Source organism: Mytilus californianus, unplaced genomic scaffold (assembly GCF_021869535.1).
Source record: "Mytilus californianus isolate M0D057914Y unplaced genomic scaffold, xbMytCali1.0.p SCAF_2, whole genome shotgun sequence".
Lineage (NCBI taxonomy): Eukaryota > Metazoa > Mollusca > Bivalvia > Mytilida > Mytilidae > Mytilus > Mytilus californianus.
Window position 1 is genome coordinate 2,814,419 of NW_026262668.1, and position 22,001 is coordinate 2,836,419.

The following is a 22,001-nucleotide window of genomic DNA, read 5'->3' on the forward strand; positions in this document are numbered from 1 at the left end:
TTCCTTATCTTAGTACAAAAAAAATGTATGTATATATTCCAAATGCTTGAATGTACAAGTAAGTCTACTGGGGTATTTGAACTCATCTTTTTTAATTTCAAGTTATGTCAAATATGTAGCTGCAATAATTCTAGGAGAAACCATTCATTCACTAGCAATGGTAGACCATCATGAAATTCATGCAAAGTTTTTATAAATCTATACAAAATCAACATTCAATTGAAATTTACTGCGAATTAGTGGGAAATAAAAAGTTATTTCAGTTCTCCAATAAAATAAAAGGCCTAATTACTGAACTGCTTGTAATTAAAGATCTGAAGAAGAGTTAATGATGGGTGATCTTTATTTATTAGAGCATCACTGTTGAATCTTTTGTAGACAAAAACGTGAGTCTGGCGTACAAAATTTAAATCCTGGTATCTATAATGTGTTTATACACATAAGTTTTGTTCATAGATAATTTACTTTATTTTAGTAATTAAACCATTTTTTAAGATGTTTCCAAATAACTATAATTTACTGTTGTTTTTTCAATTAAAAATTTTCACTTCCAGAAAACATGGTGACATTGTCTATAGTAATTATAAAGCAGTGGTTAATCTTATGCAAATATTTTCAGTTTTCCAAAAATTTCACTGTAGAAAATTTTTCCAATTATTTACAGAATTTTACAATCTCCAAGTATTATTACTTAGGATCATTGTCTTTGATCAAACTATCTGATCTATATTGCCTGAATACTAGTCTGCATTAAGGGATGAATTTTTCCAGTTTGCTGGTGTGAAATCCGATAATTTTCATAGTGTAGGGAAATCCATTTCTTTGACCTGTACTGTATTTATTTTAATCATATTTCATTCCAATTTCCTATATCTGCTTCGTAGTCAAAGAGTTTTGTCCCTTTGTAAGTAACCCTGTAAATAATTACCTTGATAGGGTGGATAAATGCATGTAATCTGCACCACAACATAATCTGCTTGGTAGTCCAGAGGTTTTGTCCCTTCGTAAGTATCCCCATAAATAATTACCTTGATAGTGTGGACTAAATGCATGTAATCTGCACCACAACATAATCTGCTTGGTAGTCCAGAGTTTTGTCCCTTTGTAGGTTTCTCCTTTAATGTGGTTTAAGATAAATTTTCTACAGAATGCAGCCCTTTGCCACTGTAATATAAAATTAAAAGAGGCATTTGTACATATTTACCATTCAAATATCTAAATTACTTTTAAGTTTATCTTATGAAGTTAATTAAATTTCAACCAAAAACCTTTTACAGTTCTTCTTCAAATCATCACTTTCAAGGTCATTGATTAACCAATTACTATTTTCAGATTAAAGCTATGCACATTATGTCATGCTCTCTGCATGAAAAAGAACCCCCTGCAATTATAAGGATAAATCTGATGGAACTGTAGGCGACATATTTCTGGTAAAATTTCTGTCCCTACCAAACCAGCCCTCTTTCTTAATTTCCATTGGTAGTTTGAATCCCAGTTCATTATCTGGATAAGAATAGAAAATAAAACAAAAATGCATACAGAATGAGATTTGATCCTAGTATTCTTGACAGACCTGTAATGAAATACAACATCAATTCATTAATCAAAATCCATTCATGCACTTGACAGAACTCTTAGAAAAGGAACAGTGCTTTTGTTGCTGTTCTTTATTACATATTTACAGTGAGACATTTAACACAGAGGTCATTCTTCACTGCAAGGTCAAGTAGGGCCCTAGTAGCAGTTTGAGAAGACTCAGGGGTTCAAATTTACTTTAGGCAATGGAAGGTCCAGGACCTTTGACAAAAAATACTTAAAGGTCCTCCATTATTCTTTGAAGGTCTAATTTTTAATTTATAAAAAATCGAAAATGCTCGCCCTTCCAAAGCACTCATCATATCTTACTACATTAACCTCATTTTTTTCTGAATTTCTTGTATAATTTCATTCAGAGGTTGCCCCTTTTCCCCAACACTATACACTGTGTTAAATAACACTTTGTACCTTTTAAGTTTGTTTTGGTTTCAATTGCTTCTTTAAAAAGTAAAATCACAAAAATATTGAACTTCCGAGGAAAATTCAAAAAGGAAATTCCCTAATCAAATGGCAAAATCAAAAGCTCAAACACATCAAACAAATGGATAACAACTGTCATATTCCTGACTTGTTACAGGCATTTTCTTAAAACACACTGGCCTAACTTTGTGTCAGATAACAGTTTCGTTTCAAACTTGGGGTCAGTTTCTTTTAACCACATATTTTGACAAGATATATAGATTCTTTGAGGAAATTTTTCATCATGATTTTTTATGGGGTAAAGTTTTAAAATTTTGTCCAACGAACCAGGGCAATATCCTTTTCACTGTGTGTGGCAAAAATCTACGTTCTGGTTTTTCCCTGTCAAATATTTTGTCTTTAGTCAGATCCTGTCTTTGGGCTGAATTAAGCCGATTCATCAATCACACCCGCTGTATCACTCGTTTCATCAAGGTTTCTTTTAGAAGAGGTCACCCCAAAACCAAACAGACTCATACTGTTTATTAGGTATGTTATAATATTATATTCTCCAGTTTCCGGGTATCATGTAGGACTACACATCAAATAAATTGTGAAGAATTTAAGCAATCACATAAGTTTCCTTTTAGTATAGTTGCATATTTTAAGATTATTTTTATATTTTTGTTCAAAATGCTTTTGTAACATATGTAATTTTTTTAACCTGCAAAAATACAAAGTCCGTCAGGTGTAACTAACTACCGGTGGGAAGGTCCAAACCTGTAAATGGAAGGTCACAGACCTCGGACCACCGCTAATTTGAACCCCTGACTTAGACTTCTTTGTTAGAAGTCAATAATGTTTTACTTGTACATTAATGCAGTTTGGCGTATTAATACCAAATTACATATATAACCTTCAAAGAAATACAATACTGTTGTAAAATGCACAACAAGCTTGAGTATTAAATACAGAAACAATACAAACATTTAGATGACATGGAGCACATAAATATAATCTATTAACATTTTAAAATGACAAATGCATTCCTTCTTTTCATTGTTTGAAGTTAACAATTTGATATTAATTATACCTGATTGAGGTAATGTAGAGAAGGTAAAAAGGTCTCTCTTTGTGGCAGACTAGTTCAAGTTATCCCCCTTTTGTTCTGAATTAGTGCGAGACTTGTATAGTTAGTTAAATACCTAATTATATCAATTGAATATAAATTACATTGTTGTTTTATCATCATAATACCAGATTTTTACAGAAGCAAGGTACAGCACATATTATACTTACTTCAGAAGCTCGTCTTTTGCCAACTTTCCATGACAACCATTCTGCAGAAGTTGAGGCACAGTAAGGGTGTTGATATTTATCTTTAAATAAAGGTATGAAGACTTAAAAACATATTTTGCTGCTGAAAATGTTTTTAAATATGATCTCTCCACTATTTTCAAAACACAAATTAGACACAAACCCAAAAACAAACAGTATGGTCATCAAACAATGACTAACTTCTCAACACTATTTTCTGTTTTAAATACGGACGGACCTCGATAAGTCAAAGGGACCTGACAAAATCTATTCCAATCATCGGAGGTTCAAGTCATCTAAGGTTGTAAGCTACGTCATATGTTTACCCTATTTCAATGTTGTACCACGTATTGTCAACCTGGTACTTTAAGATGGAATATGTTTATTATATTCCAAACCATCGATATAGCATCTAGTATTAAAATAAATGTGGATTGTGTCCACATGTGGACACAGATGATGCCCCCGCTTGCATATCATGTAGTTATAAAGGGACATAACTGAAGAACGGTAAAAGTGACACTACCCAAATTTGAACTTGATCCGAGTTTTGTGGTAATAAGCATTGTGTGTAAGTCTCATAACATAAGGTTGAGGCTAACTTAAGTACAGAGCAGAAACTAAAAATTCAGCAATTTTTCTATTTGTTAACACGCATAACTCTAGAACGGTTGTGTTTAAAGTTTTATAACATTTGGTTGAGACAAACTAAAGTTAGAGAAGGGAAACAAAAACTTCAGCAATTTTTATGTTTATAAATGAACATAACTCAAGAATGGTAAAAGTGTCGCCACCAAATTTCATACTTAATCTGTATTATGTAGTAATAAGAATTGTGTATAAGTTTCATAACATTTGGTTGAGGCAAACTAAAGTTAGAAAAACGGAAACAAATAATTTGTTCTTGATCTTAGTTTTGTGTTAATGAATATTGTGTATAGGTTCCATAATGTTTGGTTGGGGCAAACTTAAGTTACAGAATGGAAACTAAAAATTTTGCAATCTTTCGATTTATAAAGGAGCATAACTCAATAATGGTTAAAGTGACACTACCCAAATTCAACTTGATCTGTGTTTTATCAGTGAAAGCCAAAATTAATCATTGCATTGTATAAAGCATTGATTGCAGTTGATTTAACTATAATCATGGACAAAAGGAAGATAACTCCGATTTTAAAAAATACTTGATATTTAAAAGAAAATAAAAATTTTGCAATTTTTCAATTTATAAAGGGGCATAACTCAAGAAAGATTAAAGTGACGCCACCGAAATTCAAACTTGATCTGTGTTTTGTGGTAATAAGCATTGTGTATAAGTTTCATAACATTTGGTTGAGGCAAATTTAAGTTAGAGAACGGAAACTAAAAATTTTGCAATTTTTTCATTTATAAAGGGGCATAACTCTAGAACGGTTAAAGTGACACCACCAAAATTCAAACTTGATCTGTGTTTTGTGGTAATGAACATTGTGTATAAGTTTCATATCATTTAGTTGAGGCAAACTTAAGTTAGAGAACGGAAACTAAATATTTTGCAATTTTTCCATTTATAAAGGGGCATTACTCTAGAACGGTTAAAGTGACGCCACCAAAATTCAAACTTGATCTGTGTTTTGTGGTAATAAGCATTGTGTATAAGTTTCATAACATTTGGTTGAGGCAAACTCAAGTTAGAGAACGGAAACCAATTTTGGGACGTACGTTCAGACAGACAAGGGTAAAACTTAATGCCCCCACCGCTACGGCAGGGGCATAATAAAAAAACAGAGTTCCAATGTCCACCACGTTGCACATGTTTTATCTGTCCAAAATCAATAACTATAAAAAAAATGTGTTTTTGTTTTTTAAAACTTTTTAAAATCATCTTAGAGATTGAAGATTTAAGAGCAATTTCTGATAAATTCAATATTTCCAAGAGACATAACTCATTAAAAATATTTGATCGGCAATTATTTTCGAAATTGTCAGTGACATTGTTGATAATAACCTTTGATATGAATTTGATAAAAATCTAGCACATGAGAGCACTTACATTGCAATTTTCCAAAAAAATTATATTTTTCTAAGGGGCAGAACTCTTTTAAAAATATTATATTTTCGAATTAGTCGATGACATTGCTAATATAAACCTACAATATAAATTTCATAAAAATCTGGCAAGAATTGTACACGAGAGTGCTAACAATGCAGTTTTCCATAAAATTAATGTTTCCAAGGGGCATAACTCTTAAAAATAGTTGATCTGCACTAATTTTCGAACTTGTCTGATGAGACATTGCTGATATAAACCTGTGATATAAGTTTTATATAAATCTGGCAAGACTTGTACATGTGAATGCACTAACAAGACCGGACGGACAGACTGACGGACACCCGTTATTTCTATGTCCACCCCCCCTAACGTGTTGCGCGGGGGACAATAACTGAAAATACATGTGTTGTAACTGGGACACATTATAAAGAATCTTACTTCCAAAGCATTGGACAATGAAAACTACAAGAAAAGTACCTGCTGTGAGAGAAACAATAGGGTGCCTTCTGACTGCTGCCCTGATGAGTGACAATACATCAGGAAAATCTTCTGTTCTGTAATAATGATAAATAATATTATATAAAGAATGTTAAACCATACTTATAAAATTGGCATCTCTTTAGTGGTTCATCAATTTATGATTTGTATTCACTGCCTGAGCATAATAAAATATTCATTACAATTCCTAAATCTGGAAGAAGTTAATTTATATTTCTTTCTTTGCAGTTTCCTTTACTTTAAATTCTGTTCAAGTTAACCAAACTTCTATAGGTGTAAAACCATAATATGTCACATCAGGTTTCATGTTAAAATACCAAGTATTTATTTATTTGAAACAAAGGTAAATCTGTACAATCTTTTGAAATATGCCTATTTCACAAAGACTACTAGGGGGAAACAATGGTGGTATTACCCTACAAAATTAAAAAGGAAATCATCAACTTGCTTTCTTAAGTTACACATAGGCAACCTCCAATAATCAGAAATAGGAAAAAAATTTTGCTATTTAAAGGCTAAAAAATATGACAATACCTGATAGGTTTGATCTCCTCAACTATGAGTGGGGGTGTTGATGGTCTTCTTTGATCTGATTTTTTACGTAAACAAATAATTCTTTTTTCAGGTCGACAAGCTTCAAGTCTGCGCTCAGTTTCAGATAAAAGATCCACAACTATTTTCTTATCTCCAACTGTTCCTGTTATTGAGTTTTTTTTACCAGACAGTAAAGATGGACTCTCACCTTTTACTGAAGATGTCATTAAGGTCAAGGATGGAGCAGAAGTTGACAAATAATCAGCCACTGTTTTCTTAACAACGTTTGTTGAAGTCAATAGCGAAGACGGATGAGAACTTGAAATCACTGGTATCTGAAATTCCTTAGGTAAAATGCTAACACTGTTTCTTTTCGTGTTAAAATTTTCTACTGTGTTCATATTTATTTTGGATTCACTTGTACTTGACGATAAGTTTTTGTTTGCAAGCACTGTTTCTTGATTTATAGTAAACATTTCTGGTTTTGGATTAGTTATTCCTACACCATTTGCCTTCTGAGATGGATTAACAATAATTTTTAGTCCTTGAGATGTCACCTGAAGGTGATTTTGACTAGATATCTGACCTTGACACTGGTTTTCTGACATTGAACTAGAAACATTCATAACTGCTTTTGAACAGGCTGATGTTGTGATTGTAACAGACGATGGTTTTGAATTAGAAGATTTAATGGTTGGTTCCAGTATGTTAACTTTTCCTACAGAGCCAACATTCAAGTTGCCTTTATTTCCAAGTGAATTAGAATTTGTATTTTGTGTATTACTTTGACAGATCTTGCTTAATCCAATTTGTTTTTGACTTCCTGGAAACAGTAGTGAAGTTCCTACTTTTGTCCCTGAGGTATTTGAATTCAAACTCTGTGTTGGCATGACAACAGTCTTTCCATTAGCGGAACTCATTGTCAGTAACAGACTATTTCCAGACTTCATACTAGTGACTGAAGCCTGCGGTAAAGTTAATATTGTAGATACTGAGGTAATATTTGCCTTTATATTGCCGACATTTTTCAATTTGCTTGGTGATGGGTTAGAAATAATGGTAGTAACTAATGATGTAGAAGTCAGTTGCTGTTGACCTACATTTGCACTTACCACTGAATTAATCGAAACTGATGTAGTTTTCACATTTTTCTCACTTATCACAGATGCTGGTTTCAATAAGGAATTAGCATCTTGACCCAATGGCACTGTACTTTTCAAAATTGATTTAGTTTGATTGGCTGATGTTGATTGTGAACTGACAACTTGACCAGTCTGGTTCAAACTCAAAATGATAGGAGACTTCTTATTGGCTGAACCCAAGATGACAGGCAAGTTCTGATTGACTAATCCTTTATCAGCTGGAGTCTGCTGTTTTGAACCTGCTGTAGAGTTAGTACTGAATATAACAGCAGAACTTACTGATCCTTTTACACTTGACACTGTAGAAGTTGTACTTCCAGAAGACAACAGTGGTCCTGATTGAGTATTTGATTTGGCCGGAGATTGAATAACCTGTTTCAGCAACTGCTGTGGAACTAAAAAAATGTTGCCTTGAGCATCTTTACATCTGTAATATAATGTCTGAGAAGTGGCTGGTGATGTTGGGGAAGCTGAAGAGACATTTGGAGGTTTAGCTGTTTGTTGTGCAGACTGCACTAAACTAGCAGATGAGGGTTTTAAAATGTTCATAAGCTGTGATTGTTGACTAGCTCCTACACATTTAGAAGCTTGCGTTGCAGGCTGTACAATACTTGACACTTGTAAAGTAACAGCACCAGATTTAACTGAAGGTTGTACAATGGATGTTTTAGCCTGAGATACCAACAATGTCGGATTTACAAACAAAGTATTAGGTTTTGTAGCTTGTAAAGGTTGCTGTACCACCACAGCATTAGATTTTGTTGCTGAAGGAACAGTAAGTGGTCTGGTTGCCTGTGGAACAGTCTGAATCAGTAACATGTTTGACTGAGTTTTCTGTACAGTTGGCTTGACAATCATTGTATTGAGTTTGTTTGCCTGTATACTAGGTTGAACAATGAGGGTATTATTGCCAATTATTTGTTGCCCGAGGATCAAATTACCTTTAGATGTTTTTACAAGAGATTCTGATTGTTGTCCACTTCTATTTACAGCATTAAGTATTGGCTGGACGATAGCAGTTTTAGATGTGAGTGATGCATTCACTATGCCAGTTTTTGACAAACAAGTCTGTGCAATTAAATGACTATGTGGTAAGTTTCCACTAATAATTCTCATCTGATTCTGACTTGGTGCTAGTTTTGTACTTAGTGAACCAATGCCTTGTAAAATCACAGCTGAATTTGATTCCTTCTTATTCACAGAGGAGGGAGATTTGTCTCCCTTTTCACTGCAAAGGATAACTCCTTTTGCTGGTGTTTTATTTTTATTATCTCCCCTTGCATCTGGAAAATTTGGATTTGTCACAGACCCAACACCTCCTAACACAAGTTGCACTGGAGAGCCATTTTTAGTATTGCTAACTGAATTTGTCAAAGAATTACCAGAATTCTTTATCTTATCTGACACAGTACTGCATGTTGGATTTGTGATCAAAGTTTGCACAACACCAATGCCATTTGTATCCCCTGAAATATGTATTCCATTTACAGAAGGTGTCACTGTCACCTTCTTTTTAGGTGACTGCTTTTCTGGAATTGTTACATTATTTTCATGCACTAGTTGTTTGTCAGATTTTAACTGGTTCTTCAGATCAAAGGTCACTGGCAAAGAAACTGTAGTCAATTTTTCATCATTTTTCTCTTTTTCCAGTTCAATATCAACAAGCTGAAAATAATAAAAGTAGACAATATATCTTTAATTCTATATGTCATAATGAGTCAAACCTCAGTAAAATCAACTTCTTTAATCTTAATGAAATTAAATTCTAACTCAAAACTTTATAGGATTGTTTTCTCCATTTAATACAGAAATGTTTGCATTTCCTTGCAATAATTCAGGGGTTTCATTATTTTTTTATACTGGAGGTACTTTATTAGATTATGGGGGCTACCAAACCCAATTGGCGAGGGGTCCTTGATTTTAGGAGTTTTGAGACATAATTTTTTACTAAACAATATAGGAGTAAGTCTGTAATATTTGCTTCAATTTTGGGTATATTTATCATTGAATTGGTTTTTTTTCTAAAGTTATTATCTGATAATAAAACATTGCTTATTGTCTAATCAGTTATAACATATGTATGACCTATAATGCTATATGCAGGGGTTTCATGTGGAATGTTGTTAAAATGTTTTGTTTGTTTTTATACTTTTATTAATTGTTTTGCATTTGTTCAATTTTGTGAATATAAAATGAAATTCCATAACATGGTTTATATGTTGATTAAAAAAAATTGATAATAAAACTTTTGGAAGTCTTAAATCTCATCATTTTAATATAATCATAAATTTTTTTTCTAATGGGACCAAACTCCAGAAATGCTATTTTTCAATTTATTTATTTAAAAAAACTGTCACCCCTCCGCACCCTCTGGAATTAAATGGCCGCCCTGTAATTACTTTGTAAACGTTTGATTGTTACATGTGTTAACTAAAACTAAAAATTTCCAGCAGTCATTCAAATCACAATATAGAACAAATATCGAGAAAACAGGTATAGGGCAATGAGAACGTCGAACGGGAAACGAACTGATTTGGTACGTTTAACAGTTTTCTGACAGGGGTTGAGAAATCCACTAGCCCGACGCCCGGGACTAGAGCATTTACACCTTGGGAAATCAAAACTTATACCAAATATGCCCGACAGACTAGTAACAAAAAATTCTTGGCGTTTCCAAAATACAAAGTGGAAAATCCCTTCATCTCTATTCTATCTTAGCCAATCAAATTCAATTACGTCATCTGAGATTCAAAGAATTTGAACTGATTTTGTATGTTTTAAAAATAGAACAAATGACTCTGAGTGGAGCGGTATCATGTATTGATTGCAATTCCTGTACTATCATTATCAATTTCTCCGTACTTAGGGTATTGTACATTGCTCAAGCCTAGACTTTCAATTAACGGTACTGGGGATAATACTGTATGATCAGTGTTCCAGCTAGGATTTCAAAAGGGCAGGGTGCCAATCCTGAAAAAGGGCATTTAACATGTGATATGATAATATGAAAAGGGCATGTTTTAATAAAGATTATAATCAAACATTGTTTGTTCATTGAATCACTGGTTATAAATATACAAGAACAACATCATTAGCCCAGAGAAAAACTATCTTTCTACTTTTTAGGCTGAAACTTATCAAGCAGCTTGTGACGCAAGTTTTAAATCATTGCTTGGCACAGTTAAGCTTTATATGCAGTATTTTTTGAAAAATGTCCTGCTTCATTCTGTTTCTATGGTCTGACACACTTTACAAGTTTCACCTTTCTACCTTTTTTGTGCTTAATGGCAATACAGCACAAAACAGCTGTAAATGCATAATGTTAGGATATAGTGAACAGTGAAAATTTTGATTGAAAATAAAAAATACAGAAAAAGATGACCAAGGCACCCTACCAACCCTGCTACTAAGACCCTCTTTAACTTTTCCCATAACTCAAAACACCTAAACATATAAATTCTAAAGCCAGAAGTATGAAGACATATTTTATAATATCTTAGTAGGTTACTCAATGCTAGGAAAAAATAAGATTGATTTATCTTTCTTTATTTGGGTGTGCTCCTTTTTTGGAGGATAATAAACAGTACGTAGAAGATGTAAATACGATCAACAATATGGCAGCCGATTTTGTTATTTTCGTATAAAAAATGAAGGCAGTCAATGAAAAATACGTCTTAATTTGCTATTTATTTCACGGAAAACAATAAGAGCAATGTTTTTAACGAGTTGATTATGGTTTTCGACTTTCTGTCAATTACGTTTTCTCCATGAAACTAAGGTAAACATTGCTAATTGTGCCCAAGTTGTATGAACATTTCTTCAAGTTCAAAGACAAATGCCCACTGACCGATTCTATTTGAATGAATTAATGTTGATGATCATTAAATGACCCATCTGATAAACGGATTACCTATAACAACAGATTATGACACCTGTTGTAACCGTTGATTAGCTTGGGGTCGTAAACAAAGTAATATACTTGTCGCCAGGTAAATTTTCGTAATTGGCTGATCATATTAATACGAACAAAATAATATACCAATCGATCTTCAAAAAAGGCAAGGCGCCCTGCAAACTGTAAAAAGGGCACAGGGCGGCACTCGGGAAAGGGCGGGCGGACTGCCCTGTGAAAACGACCTAGCTGGAACACTGATGATGCATTGATTGATGTGAATTGTTACTTGTAAGAATGATTTAGCCTTTCAGAAATACATATTAACATAAAATTCTAAATTAATGATCAATTAAAATTTTTTTTTTAAAAAGTGAAATATGAAAATTCGACAGAACCACATTGTTGAAACTGATATACGTGTTGGCATGTGCGCAGGTGCGAGATTTAATTTTGCATCCGAATTCTTCAAAAATGCGAACATTATCGTAGATACCTTTATCTAAAGGTTCATTACAAGTATTTTCAAGAAGAAATAATGTGGAAAGAACTACATAAACTGAATAGACAACTCTGACAGCGTACATTGAGTTTAGTATCCAACTTTGGTCCATGTTTTACCATTGACAAGTCAACATCCCATAATAGGAAAAGTGCTTTTTGAAAAAAGAAAGTACAGTTCTGACAGCATGATATTGCATTAATAAAGAGTTTAAGGCAGATCTTAGTTCATTAATTTTTAACATTACATATGTGGACTGTCAATTTAACAGTTTACGTCACAACATAAAAATTATATCAAAAGTCTTCTGAAGTTTAGTATCGTTTTAATGTCAATTATTCAGGCATTGTGATGATGCAAACATTTAATAATGATTGCCTTTGTGACTAAGTCTTACAGGATTGAAATTTGAATCAGAAAAAAATATCCAGCTGACTAAAACATTTGTTGGAAGTCCGGGCTATCAGGTTTGATTTGCTGGGCTAGCAGTTCTGTCAACAGGACTAGTAAATTCTGCTACCAATAAGTCCTGGGCTAGTGAGCTGTAACAAAATTTTTTAACCCCTGTCTGAATTTCATTGAATGTTCACCTTCATTTAACCTTTTGTTCATAAAATAATCTGTAATTGCTTTCAGTTTATTAGACATTGTTGTTTGTTGTTTAAATTCATCGATAAATTGCCGCTTGAAAATATTCTGCTAAATCTTTGTATTTTAAAGAGCTCTTACGATCATATTTAATTCCATGGTGTATAATTATCACTTCTCTGACTTTGGAGGTTTGCCTGAAATTGGCAGATCAATACTTTAGCGTGGACCTCAACAAAGACACCCATAAACATAAACTTAAAACGGCGTAGAACAGAGAGTATTAAAGAAAGTATAAAATTAGATTTGATCGATTTTCACAACAATTTTTGCACATGATTTTTTAGTATTTTTATTTTTTCCATAGGGGGGTAGAAGTACAGGGTACTGGATCTTAATGAAAGCACTGATAATTATGAAATATATTTATGATTTATACTTTTAGGGTAATCACTTTTTAAATTCAATTATATGAATTTCTGCACCAAAAAATGTATGGCTACAAAGAAAAAAAAAGTCAAATATTTGTATGTAAATAATGATTTCTCAGTAATGACTTAAATATTATAAAAGTATTTCATAAAATCCATAAAAAAACTGTATATATTTATGAGTTGAACAGTAAAGATTTCATCAAAATTAGAATTGAAATAACTTCTTGACAATGCTTTAAAAGATGTGTTTTTATATGAAATATATAGGGGAATATATGAATGAAGAAACATTTTTGACCTAAAACTGTGGATACCAAAAGGATGATTGTAGTTCAGTATGATATCAGTTGACCCAGTAGTTTCAGAAGAGAAGGTTTTTCTATGGATGAACTACAATGGACACCAAGTGATGGGCCAAGTAAGCTAATAAAAATAAAATGCTTCGCAGGGCGCAGCTTGATACGACCGCAGAGGTCGAACCCTGAACAGTTGGGGCAAGTATGGACACAACATTCAAGCTTGATACAGCTCTGAATTTGAATTGTGATTAAATATTTGACACAGCATAGGTTTCTGACACAGAATGAATGTGGTCTAAGAACTTAAAAATTTTAAATTGGACATTCACCTATTATGGTCCAATATCCAAAATCTAAATACATGGTTAGATTCAGCATATCAAAGAACCCCAAGAATTCAATTTTTGATGAAATCAAACAAAGTTTAATTTTGGACCCTTTTGACCTCAATGTGGACAAAGTTGATAATGGGGCCCAAAAATCAAAAATCTAAATACATGGTTAGATTCAGCATATCAAAGAACCCCATATATTCAATTTTTGTTGAAATCAAACAAAGTTTAATTTTGGACCTCGATTTGGACCAACTTGAAAACTGGGCCCATAATCAAAAATCTAAATACATGTTTAGATTCAGCATATCAAAGAACCCTAAGAATTCAATTTTTGTTAAAATCAAACTAAGTTTAATTTTGGACCCTTTGGACCTTAATGTAGACCAATTTGAAAACGGAACCAAAAATTAAGAATCTAAATACACGGTTAGATTCGGCATATCAAAGAACCCCAATAATTCAATTTTTGATGAAATCAAACAAAGTTTAATTTTGGACCCTTTGGACCTCAATGTGGACCAATTTAAAAACGGGGTTCAAAATCCAAAAACTTAATACACGGTTAGAATCAGCATATTAAAGAACCCCAAGAATTCAAGAATAAAACCCCATTGAAATTGGTCAAGAAATAAGCAATTTATACGAAGTATCTTCTTTTGCACAATACTGTGCAATTGAATATTTCTTGCTATTGCGCAATACTGTACAATTGACAATTTCTTGCTATTGGGCAATATTGTGCTTTTGGATATTTCTTGCTATTGCACAATACTGTGCAATTGAAGATTTCTTGCTATTGCGCAATACTGTGCAATTGAAGATTTCTTGCTATTATGCAATACTGTGCAATTGAAAATTTCTTGCTATTGCACAATACTTATTATATAATAATTTACACATTCTGTTTGGTGTGTATCTCCTACCATATCATTATTATTTGCTTAAATTTTAAAAGAAAAAAAAAAGGCAAAAAAGAAAAAAAGGAAAAAAAAAAAAAAATCCCCCCCCCAAATTTTTTGAAACCCCTTATGATTCATTACCCCCAAACTCTATCCCAGCCTTCCCTTTGTGGTATGGTACCTTGCAGTACAATTTCAGAGAGATCCATACACTTGAACACAAGTTATTGTCTGGAAACTAGAAAAATGCTTATTTTTGGCCCCTTTTTGGCCCCTTATTCCTAAACGTTTTGGGCAATTACCCCCAAACTCAATTCGAGCTTTCCCTTTGTGATATGGAACCTTGTAGTACAATTTCAGAAAGATCCATACACTTACACACAAGTTATTGTCATGAAACTAGAAAAATGCTTGTTTTTTGCCCCTTTTTTGGCCCCTAATTCCTAATATTTTGAGGCAATTACCCCCAAAATCAATCCCAGCATTCCCTGTGTGATATGGAACCTTGTGGTACAATGTCAGAGAGATCCATACACTAACACACAAGTTATGTCTGGAAGTTACAAAAATGCTTATTTTTGGCCCCTTTTTGGTCCTTAATTCCTTAACTGTTGATACCATAACCCCCAAAATCAATCCCAACCTTCCTTTTGTGGTATTGAACCTTATGGTAAAATTTCATAGAGATCCATTCACTTAAACTAAAGTAATTGTGCGAAAACCAATGTGTCTTCGGACGACGACGACAACGCCAACGTCATACCAATATACGACCGCAAAAATTTTTTGCGGTCGTATAAAAACAACAAAAACACAAATTGCTATCTTAGAGTACTTGGAAGTTACAGAGAAACAACTATCATTCAACACAAGTGACTTTTTGTCCTGTGACTTTGTCAATTTACAGGTCCTTAAATGTTTATGATGTAAAATCCTTACCAAAATATTAAGGGGGAGGACTCAAACTAAGTGTTTCATTTGGCCCTACTATATGAACTTTAGTTTTTTTCTGCAACTTTTTTAAACACTAGCCCCTACAGATAGCACAAAACGCTATGTATGAGTGTACATTTTACATATTTTGCTGATTACTTTTTACAGGTGTCTGACTTGTAAGTACTTACTGTTTCAGATCCAAGAGTTTGTAATCCTGTGTAAGTTCTGTCAAGCTAGAAAAAGAATATAAAGTAAACATTATATAAACATTGTTGTTATTGGTTACCTTTTTAAGGTGAAGATTGAGACCCTGTGAACCTATGCAGTGTTCTAGCTTCACCATTTTCCTAAGGAGCAGCACTAACTGTTTTGTTTATGTGTAATATCTTAGTATACTGCCTTTATATCAAGCCGCCTTTCACTTCTTACAAAATGTAAATTTTTAATTACTGAATGTCAACTAATTTCTGATCCATTACCAAATTGACATACACAATTTACTGTATTTTAAACAGCTATGTAGTTACATTAACCATTACAGCATATTCACCCGAATGTGTACAAAGTACAATAAAGTTAATTTGCTTGTTAGCTAGGTGGACCATAAAAATAAGTTTTTTAAACAGCCACTTTCTTTATGAGTCTGTCGCAAGTCAGGAGCCTGTAATTCAGTGGTTGTTTTTGGTTTGTGTCTGTCATATTTGTTTTTTCGTAAATTGAATTATGACTTAGGCCATTAGTTTTCTTGTTTAATTTGTTTTACATTTTGTACTTTCTGGACTTCTTAATCTTAGTCAACTATACAGTTTGGGTTTGTCTCATTGTTGAAGGCTGTAGGGTGACCTATAATTGCTGACTTCCACTTCATTAGAACACCTGTGGATAGTTGGTTGTCTGATTGACAATCATACCACTTATTTAAGAAATAATTCTTTCATTCCATGCTCTATGCTCATTTTAACATGGGTAGGCATTATATTTGTCAATATTTTTATACCGAGCGTTAGCGAGGTGTAAAATGTTGACAAATATAATGCCTACCCATGTTAAAATTAGCATAGAGCATGGCATGATAGAAATATTCGATTCTAATAGGAAAATTTAGTACTTTTGTAATTTCGAATCAGACCTATAATACGCGTCCAAAAGGCATCCATTTTGATTTGATGAAGCCAAAACCTTATAGAAAATCAACCGTTTCACGATAAACAAATGAACAGATATATGTAAACTTACTTTTATAATGATTTTATTTAATTTCCAAGCGAGCAAAACCAAAACAAATGTCCATTTTGATTTGTTCAAAACACAGACATTGCAATTTCAATTGTGACGTCAATCACGTGCAGCCCATGTTTTATTGGAATTAGAACATAGCTTTGTTTCCAAAGAGAAAGAAGAACGTCATATTAGAATTTTATATTACCATTGTTTACTACCTATTGAAACAGTAACAGTAGCAATTTACTCAATGAACTGGTAACCTAAGGGTAATTAAAAAATCTGTTGAACCAGTTTGTTATAATACTTACTAGAGATAATTAAGAATTTATGGTTTACCAAACAAACAAGTACACCTTTTTTGCATGCACAAAGTACACGCTCAAATAGACTAGCTGTAAAATACCTTGTATCCATTTTTCCAATTTTCATTTTGAATATTATTTACTGTTAATTCAGAAATCATTGCGTGCATTTATGATTCAATGGCGATTTTTGAAGTATGGACAAAAATGCGTGATTAATTATCAGGATTTAATGAAAAGCTGCATACAGATATATGTATCAGATATCAGAATGCAAGTTCTTATTATTGTGATACTCACCCAGTCTCATTATTGGCATTAATAAACTAGAGGCTCTAAAGAGCCTGTGTCGCTCACCTTGGTCTATGTGCATATTAAACAATGGACACAGATGGATTCATGACAAAATTGTGTTTTGGTGATGGTGATGTGTTTGTAGATCTTACTTTACTGAACATTCTTGCTCCTTACTATTATCTCTATCTATAATGAACTTGGCCCGGTAGTTACAGTGGAAAATATTTTGTAAAAATTTACAAAAATTTACAAAAATTTACAAAAATTGACTATAAAGGGCAATAACTCCTTAAGGGGTCAATTGACAATTTTGGTCATGCTGACTTATTTGTAGATCTAACTTTGCTCTACATTATTGCTGTTTACAGTTTATCTCTATCTATAATAATATTCAAGATAACCAAAAGCTGCAAAATTTTTTTTAAATTACCAATTCAGGGGCAGCAACCCAACAACGTGTTGCCTGATTGGTCTGAAAATTTCAGGGCGGATAGATCTCGACCTAATGAACAATTTTATCCTCATCAGATTTGCTCTAAATGCTTTGGTTTGAGAGATATGAGCCAAAAACTGCATTTACCCTATGTACTATTTTTTAGCCATGTCGGCCATCTTGGTTCACGGGCGGGGTCATGGGACACATTTTTTAAACTAGATACCCTAATGATGATTGTGAACAAGTTTGGTTAAATTTGTCTTAGTAGTTTCAGAGAAGAAGATTTTTGTAAAAGATTACAAAAATTTACGAAAAATGGTTAAAAATTGACTATAAAGGGCAATAACTCCTTAAGGGGTCAACTGACCATTTTGGTCAAGTTGACTTATTTGTAGATCTTACTTTGCTGAACATTATTGCTGTTTACAGTTTATCTCTATCTATAATAATATTCAAGATAATTACCAAAAATGGCAAAATTTCCTTAAAATTACTAATTCAGGGGCAGCAACCCAACAACTGGTTGTCCGATTCATCTGAAAATTTCAGGGCAGATAGATCTTGACCTGATAAACAATTTTATCCCATGTCAGATTTGCTCTAAATGCTTTGGTTTCAGAGATATAAGCCAAAATCTACATTTTACCCCTATGTTCTATTTTTAGCCATGACGGCCATCTTGGTTGGTTGGCCGGGTCACCGGACACATTTTTTAAACTAGATACCCCAATGATGATTGTGGCCAAGTTTGGTCAAATTTGGCCCAGTAGTTTCAGAGGAAAAGATTTTTGTAAAAGTTAACGACGACGGACGACGGACGCCAAGTGATGAGAAAAGCTCACTTGGCCCTTTGGGCCAGGTGAGCTAAAAACTCAAAATAATTTCTGAATTTACAGTATATCTATAGAGGTAACAGTATTTTCCTAGATTAGTCAGTAAAAGTAAAATATAATGCATGATGGATGTCTAAAAAATGTGACAGATAAACTTTATTTAAAAACAAAACTACACTAAATTTAAGCTTACTTTAAGCTGATGAATAATATCCACTCTTTTGTTTCTTTGATCCTTAAAATGAAGTTGCACTCTGACTGGGAACTCACCCCATCCTCTTCTGGTTAGATGGAATGGGGGTTGACTGTAAATAAAATACATGGAATAAGTTCTCATTTGTATTGAGTATTTAGTCAATATAAATTCTACTAAAAGTGTATTCAAATATAACAGGGGTTTTCTTGAATATGTTGAAAGTTTTTGTTCACAATTGAAGAACACAAAGTAATCTTAGAGATTATCAACAACATTTGTTGGTATAAAATTCAGAAAAAGACAATCTTATGAACAGCAACATTGCTAATAAATTCAATGTCTCTCGACCATGATCTAGTGGGCAGGGCCTTAAAAAGGTCAATATTCTGAGATGTATGCATCATTAATCTATCACAAGTAGTTCTTATCAGACTAAGTTAAGCAGAAAACTCAACATTGAAACTTGGTAATTAATTGAAAGTCACTGGATCATGACCTAGGGGACAGGGCCTCAAAATAGTTATCAAGCTTATATGTAATGATAGTAATACAACTTCATACAAAATATCATTAATCTATCACAAGCAGTTCCTATCAAACTAACTTAAGCAGAAAACTTAACATTGAATATTGCAAATTAATTCAAAGTCACTGGACCATGACCTAGGGGTAGGGCCTCAAAATAGTCATTAGACTTATATGAACTGATATTAATACAATAAAAGCATGCTGAATTTCCCCTCTGAAAAAAAATTAACTTTCTGAACATCAGTCTAGCGAAGAAACAATAACCAAATTTTGCATCATCAATTTTTTTCAGCTTGATTGGTTTATTTCGTCTATTATGAACAGAATAGTTTTTTTTGTAAATAACATAAAAAAAGTCACCTGCACTGGCAAGCAAATTATACTTTTGAATCCTTATTTTTTTTTTACTTTTCTTACTTCTCTGTCACTTTTGTCTTACCAAGACATATGCACTATGGCAAACAAATCTGTTTAAAACTGTTTTTACCTGTAAATTGTTTACCTTACTTCCACTAAATCATTAGGTCTATAACTAGGATGAAGAAAGAACCAAACTTTCTTTACATAATGATCAATTCTTGGTTCCTCTTTAGAACCTCGAACATACACCATCCATTTGTGTGTTGATTGGTCATTCTCCTCTCTGCGGTCTACAGGTATATACCTACAAAAATGAATGTCAGTTTTATCGTGAAATTTGGGTAGTGCTGATCCTAAATCCTCCACATTCAAACATAAAATATAGTGTGCTCATAAAATAGGCTGTAGTCTTTTGGGTCATTGCTTTTTTTTCAGATATAAATGCATCATTTGCGCAAAATTTTAATTTTCCATGGAATCATTTGTACCAGAATATTTCATGTCATAATTACCTGTATGCATATTTATCAAATTATCTATGTTACCAGTTAAATACAAAGTATATCAGTCCTTGGAAAATTATCGTACATTAAATACAATAATTTCAACAATAATAACAAATAATAACTTGTACCCTGTTCAAACTGCAAAAATTTTCCCCAGGTCAAACCCCCAATAGTTTTGATAACACATTTTAAAAATTAACCCACTTTTTGGGTTTTGGCACTCAACAAAAATAGACATGTTTGCACCATAATAGTTACTCGCATCTGTCACCTAGAGTTGTTTAAATTCTTTGCATCACAGTGACTTTATTTCAAAGTTTACAATTTTTTGCTACATATTTGATATAATAACACATTTTTAAAGTCATTTATGGTTGGATTTTAACATAGAATTGACTGATGTATTTTAGTTTATTTCGTCATAATTTTGACCAGTTGTTTTTCTTTTCTCCTGATGAGAACACGTTTTAATAATTTTTTTACATAATATTTGGTTGACATATATAGCAATTTTCGAACAGAAAATAAAATTAGTCTTTGTATCAACAGATCATGAAGACACAAAAAAAGTGAAAAAAAGACAGACAACCCAACACAATTGCCAAAAAAACATTACAAATCAACCAAAAGTTTTGCAAAATGAGCATAAATCTCTGTTGCCCAAAAATGATAAGCTGTTCCCTCTTAAGTAGTGGCACCCATTATATCTAAACTCTGAAATGATATGTTACATCATTGGTCAGCTTATATTTTAGGGAAAGATTTACGATATTTGTCTTTTTCATTTCATTTACATACTTTGAGACATTCCCCATTACAATTCTCTTCTTCGTTTTAAATCTTGAACTTCTCCCATCATCTTGATCAATCTTCATCTTTTCACTTTCTATATTCCCAACTGTTTCACATTTAGATAAGCAAGGATTACCAACGGAAGCCTACAAAATAACATAATTCAATTTTGCTTAATTGTAGCTATTTTGAAAACGTATGGCAAGCAGTATTGGTCTTTTATTAATTATAATATAGCATAATTTTTTGAATGTATGAGTCAAATTTCAGTGTGGTCCAGAACGAACCAGCATGAACTACCATGCATGGCTTAAGGCAATTCATTTATCAAAAGTAAAATTCCATGGTTGTCCTTTAACTTGTGTAAGCCATTATAATTTAAAGCTAGCCATACTTTTGGTGTGTTTGTCAATTGTTGAGCACTATTTAGCTGGATGTTTATGTAATTTGTATTGTTGGATTGCTGTTTCAATGATGTTTCCCAAATTTGTTACATTATCAAATAATGCTCTTAAAACATATTAACAATTTGCCACTGGACAATATATTAGGGAATCGTCAAAATCTCAATTAAACTCTATTTTGTCATTAGAAACCATAAAAAAATGTAAAAAAATCAACTTAATCTGCATTTTGTTACTGTAAACAAGGAAATTTTCACAGCAGTTTTATTTTCGCTATTTTTGCAGGAAGAGTTGAAAAGTAAAACTAAAACTACCGTGAATATTTCAAGGAAAACCGATTCATATGGTCAAGGATTTGTCTAGTACTAAACAAATCCTTGATAGGATGAAGACCATACATGAACTTATATCAATATGTAAAGGAACAATTTATATCATCAGTTTTACAGATGACAGATAGCTATACTGCACATCACAACTCTATTTCAAAATGAAAGGCAATGTTATAAATGAAAACTTTAAATCATGATAGTCTAATTAAAATGGAACACAATCCAAGCAAGCGTACAAGACGGATATTGTTATATAAACAATACTCATTACAGTAAAGTAAATGAAACCTGTCAATCGGTTTAATCACTACCACAGCATCAATCAGATCAAAAGATATAATTAATTAGTAGTAATCCTGTTGGCATTTAATTCATCCTTAATCCAGTA

At 32.6% G+C, this 22,001-nt stretch overlaps 1 protein-coding gene across 1 annotated transcript in view; it reads right to left on the reverse strand.

Annotated features, from left to right (window-relative positions):
• The window catches only part of LOC127729058 (YEATS domain-containing protein 2-like), a 44,357-nt gene that overhangs the window by 9,839 nt on the left and 12,517 nt on the right, over positions 1–22,001 (reverse strand). The window contains exons 6-13 of the mRNA XM_052236686.1: positions 20,884–21,023; positions 19,722–19,883; positions 18,689–18,800; positions 15,592–15,636; positions 6,377–9,183; positions 5,822–5,898; positions 3,295–3,374; positions 1,029–1,164 (exon numbers count right to left, since the gene is read on the reverse strand). Coding sequence (XP_052092646.1) covers positions 1,029–1,164; positions 3,295–3,374; positions 5,822–5,898; positions 6,377–9,183; positions 15,592–15,636; positions 18,689–18,800; positions 19,722–19,883; positions 20,884–21,023 — 3,559 coding nt within the window. The remainder of the gene's footprint in view (positions 1–1,028; positions 1,165–3,294; positions 3,375–5,821; positions 5,899–6,376; positions 9,184–15,591; positions 15,637–18,688; positions 18,801–19,721; positions 19,884–20,883; positions 21,024–22,001) is intronic.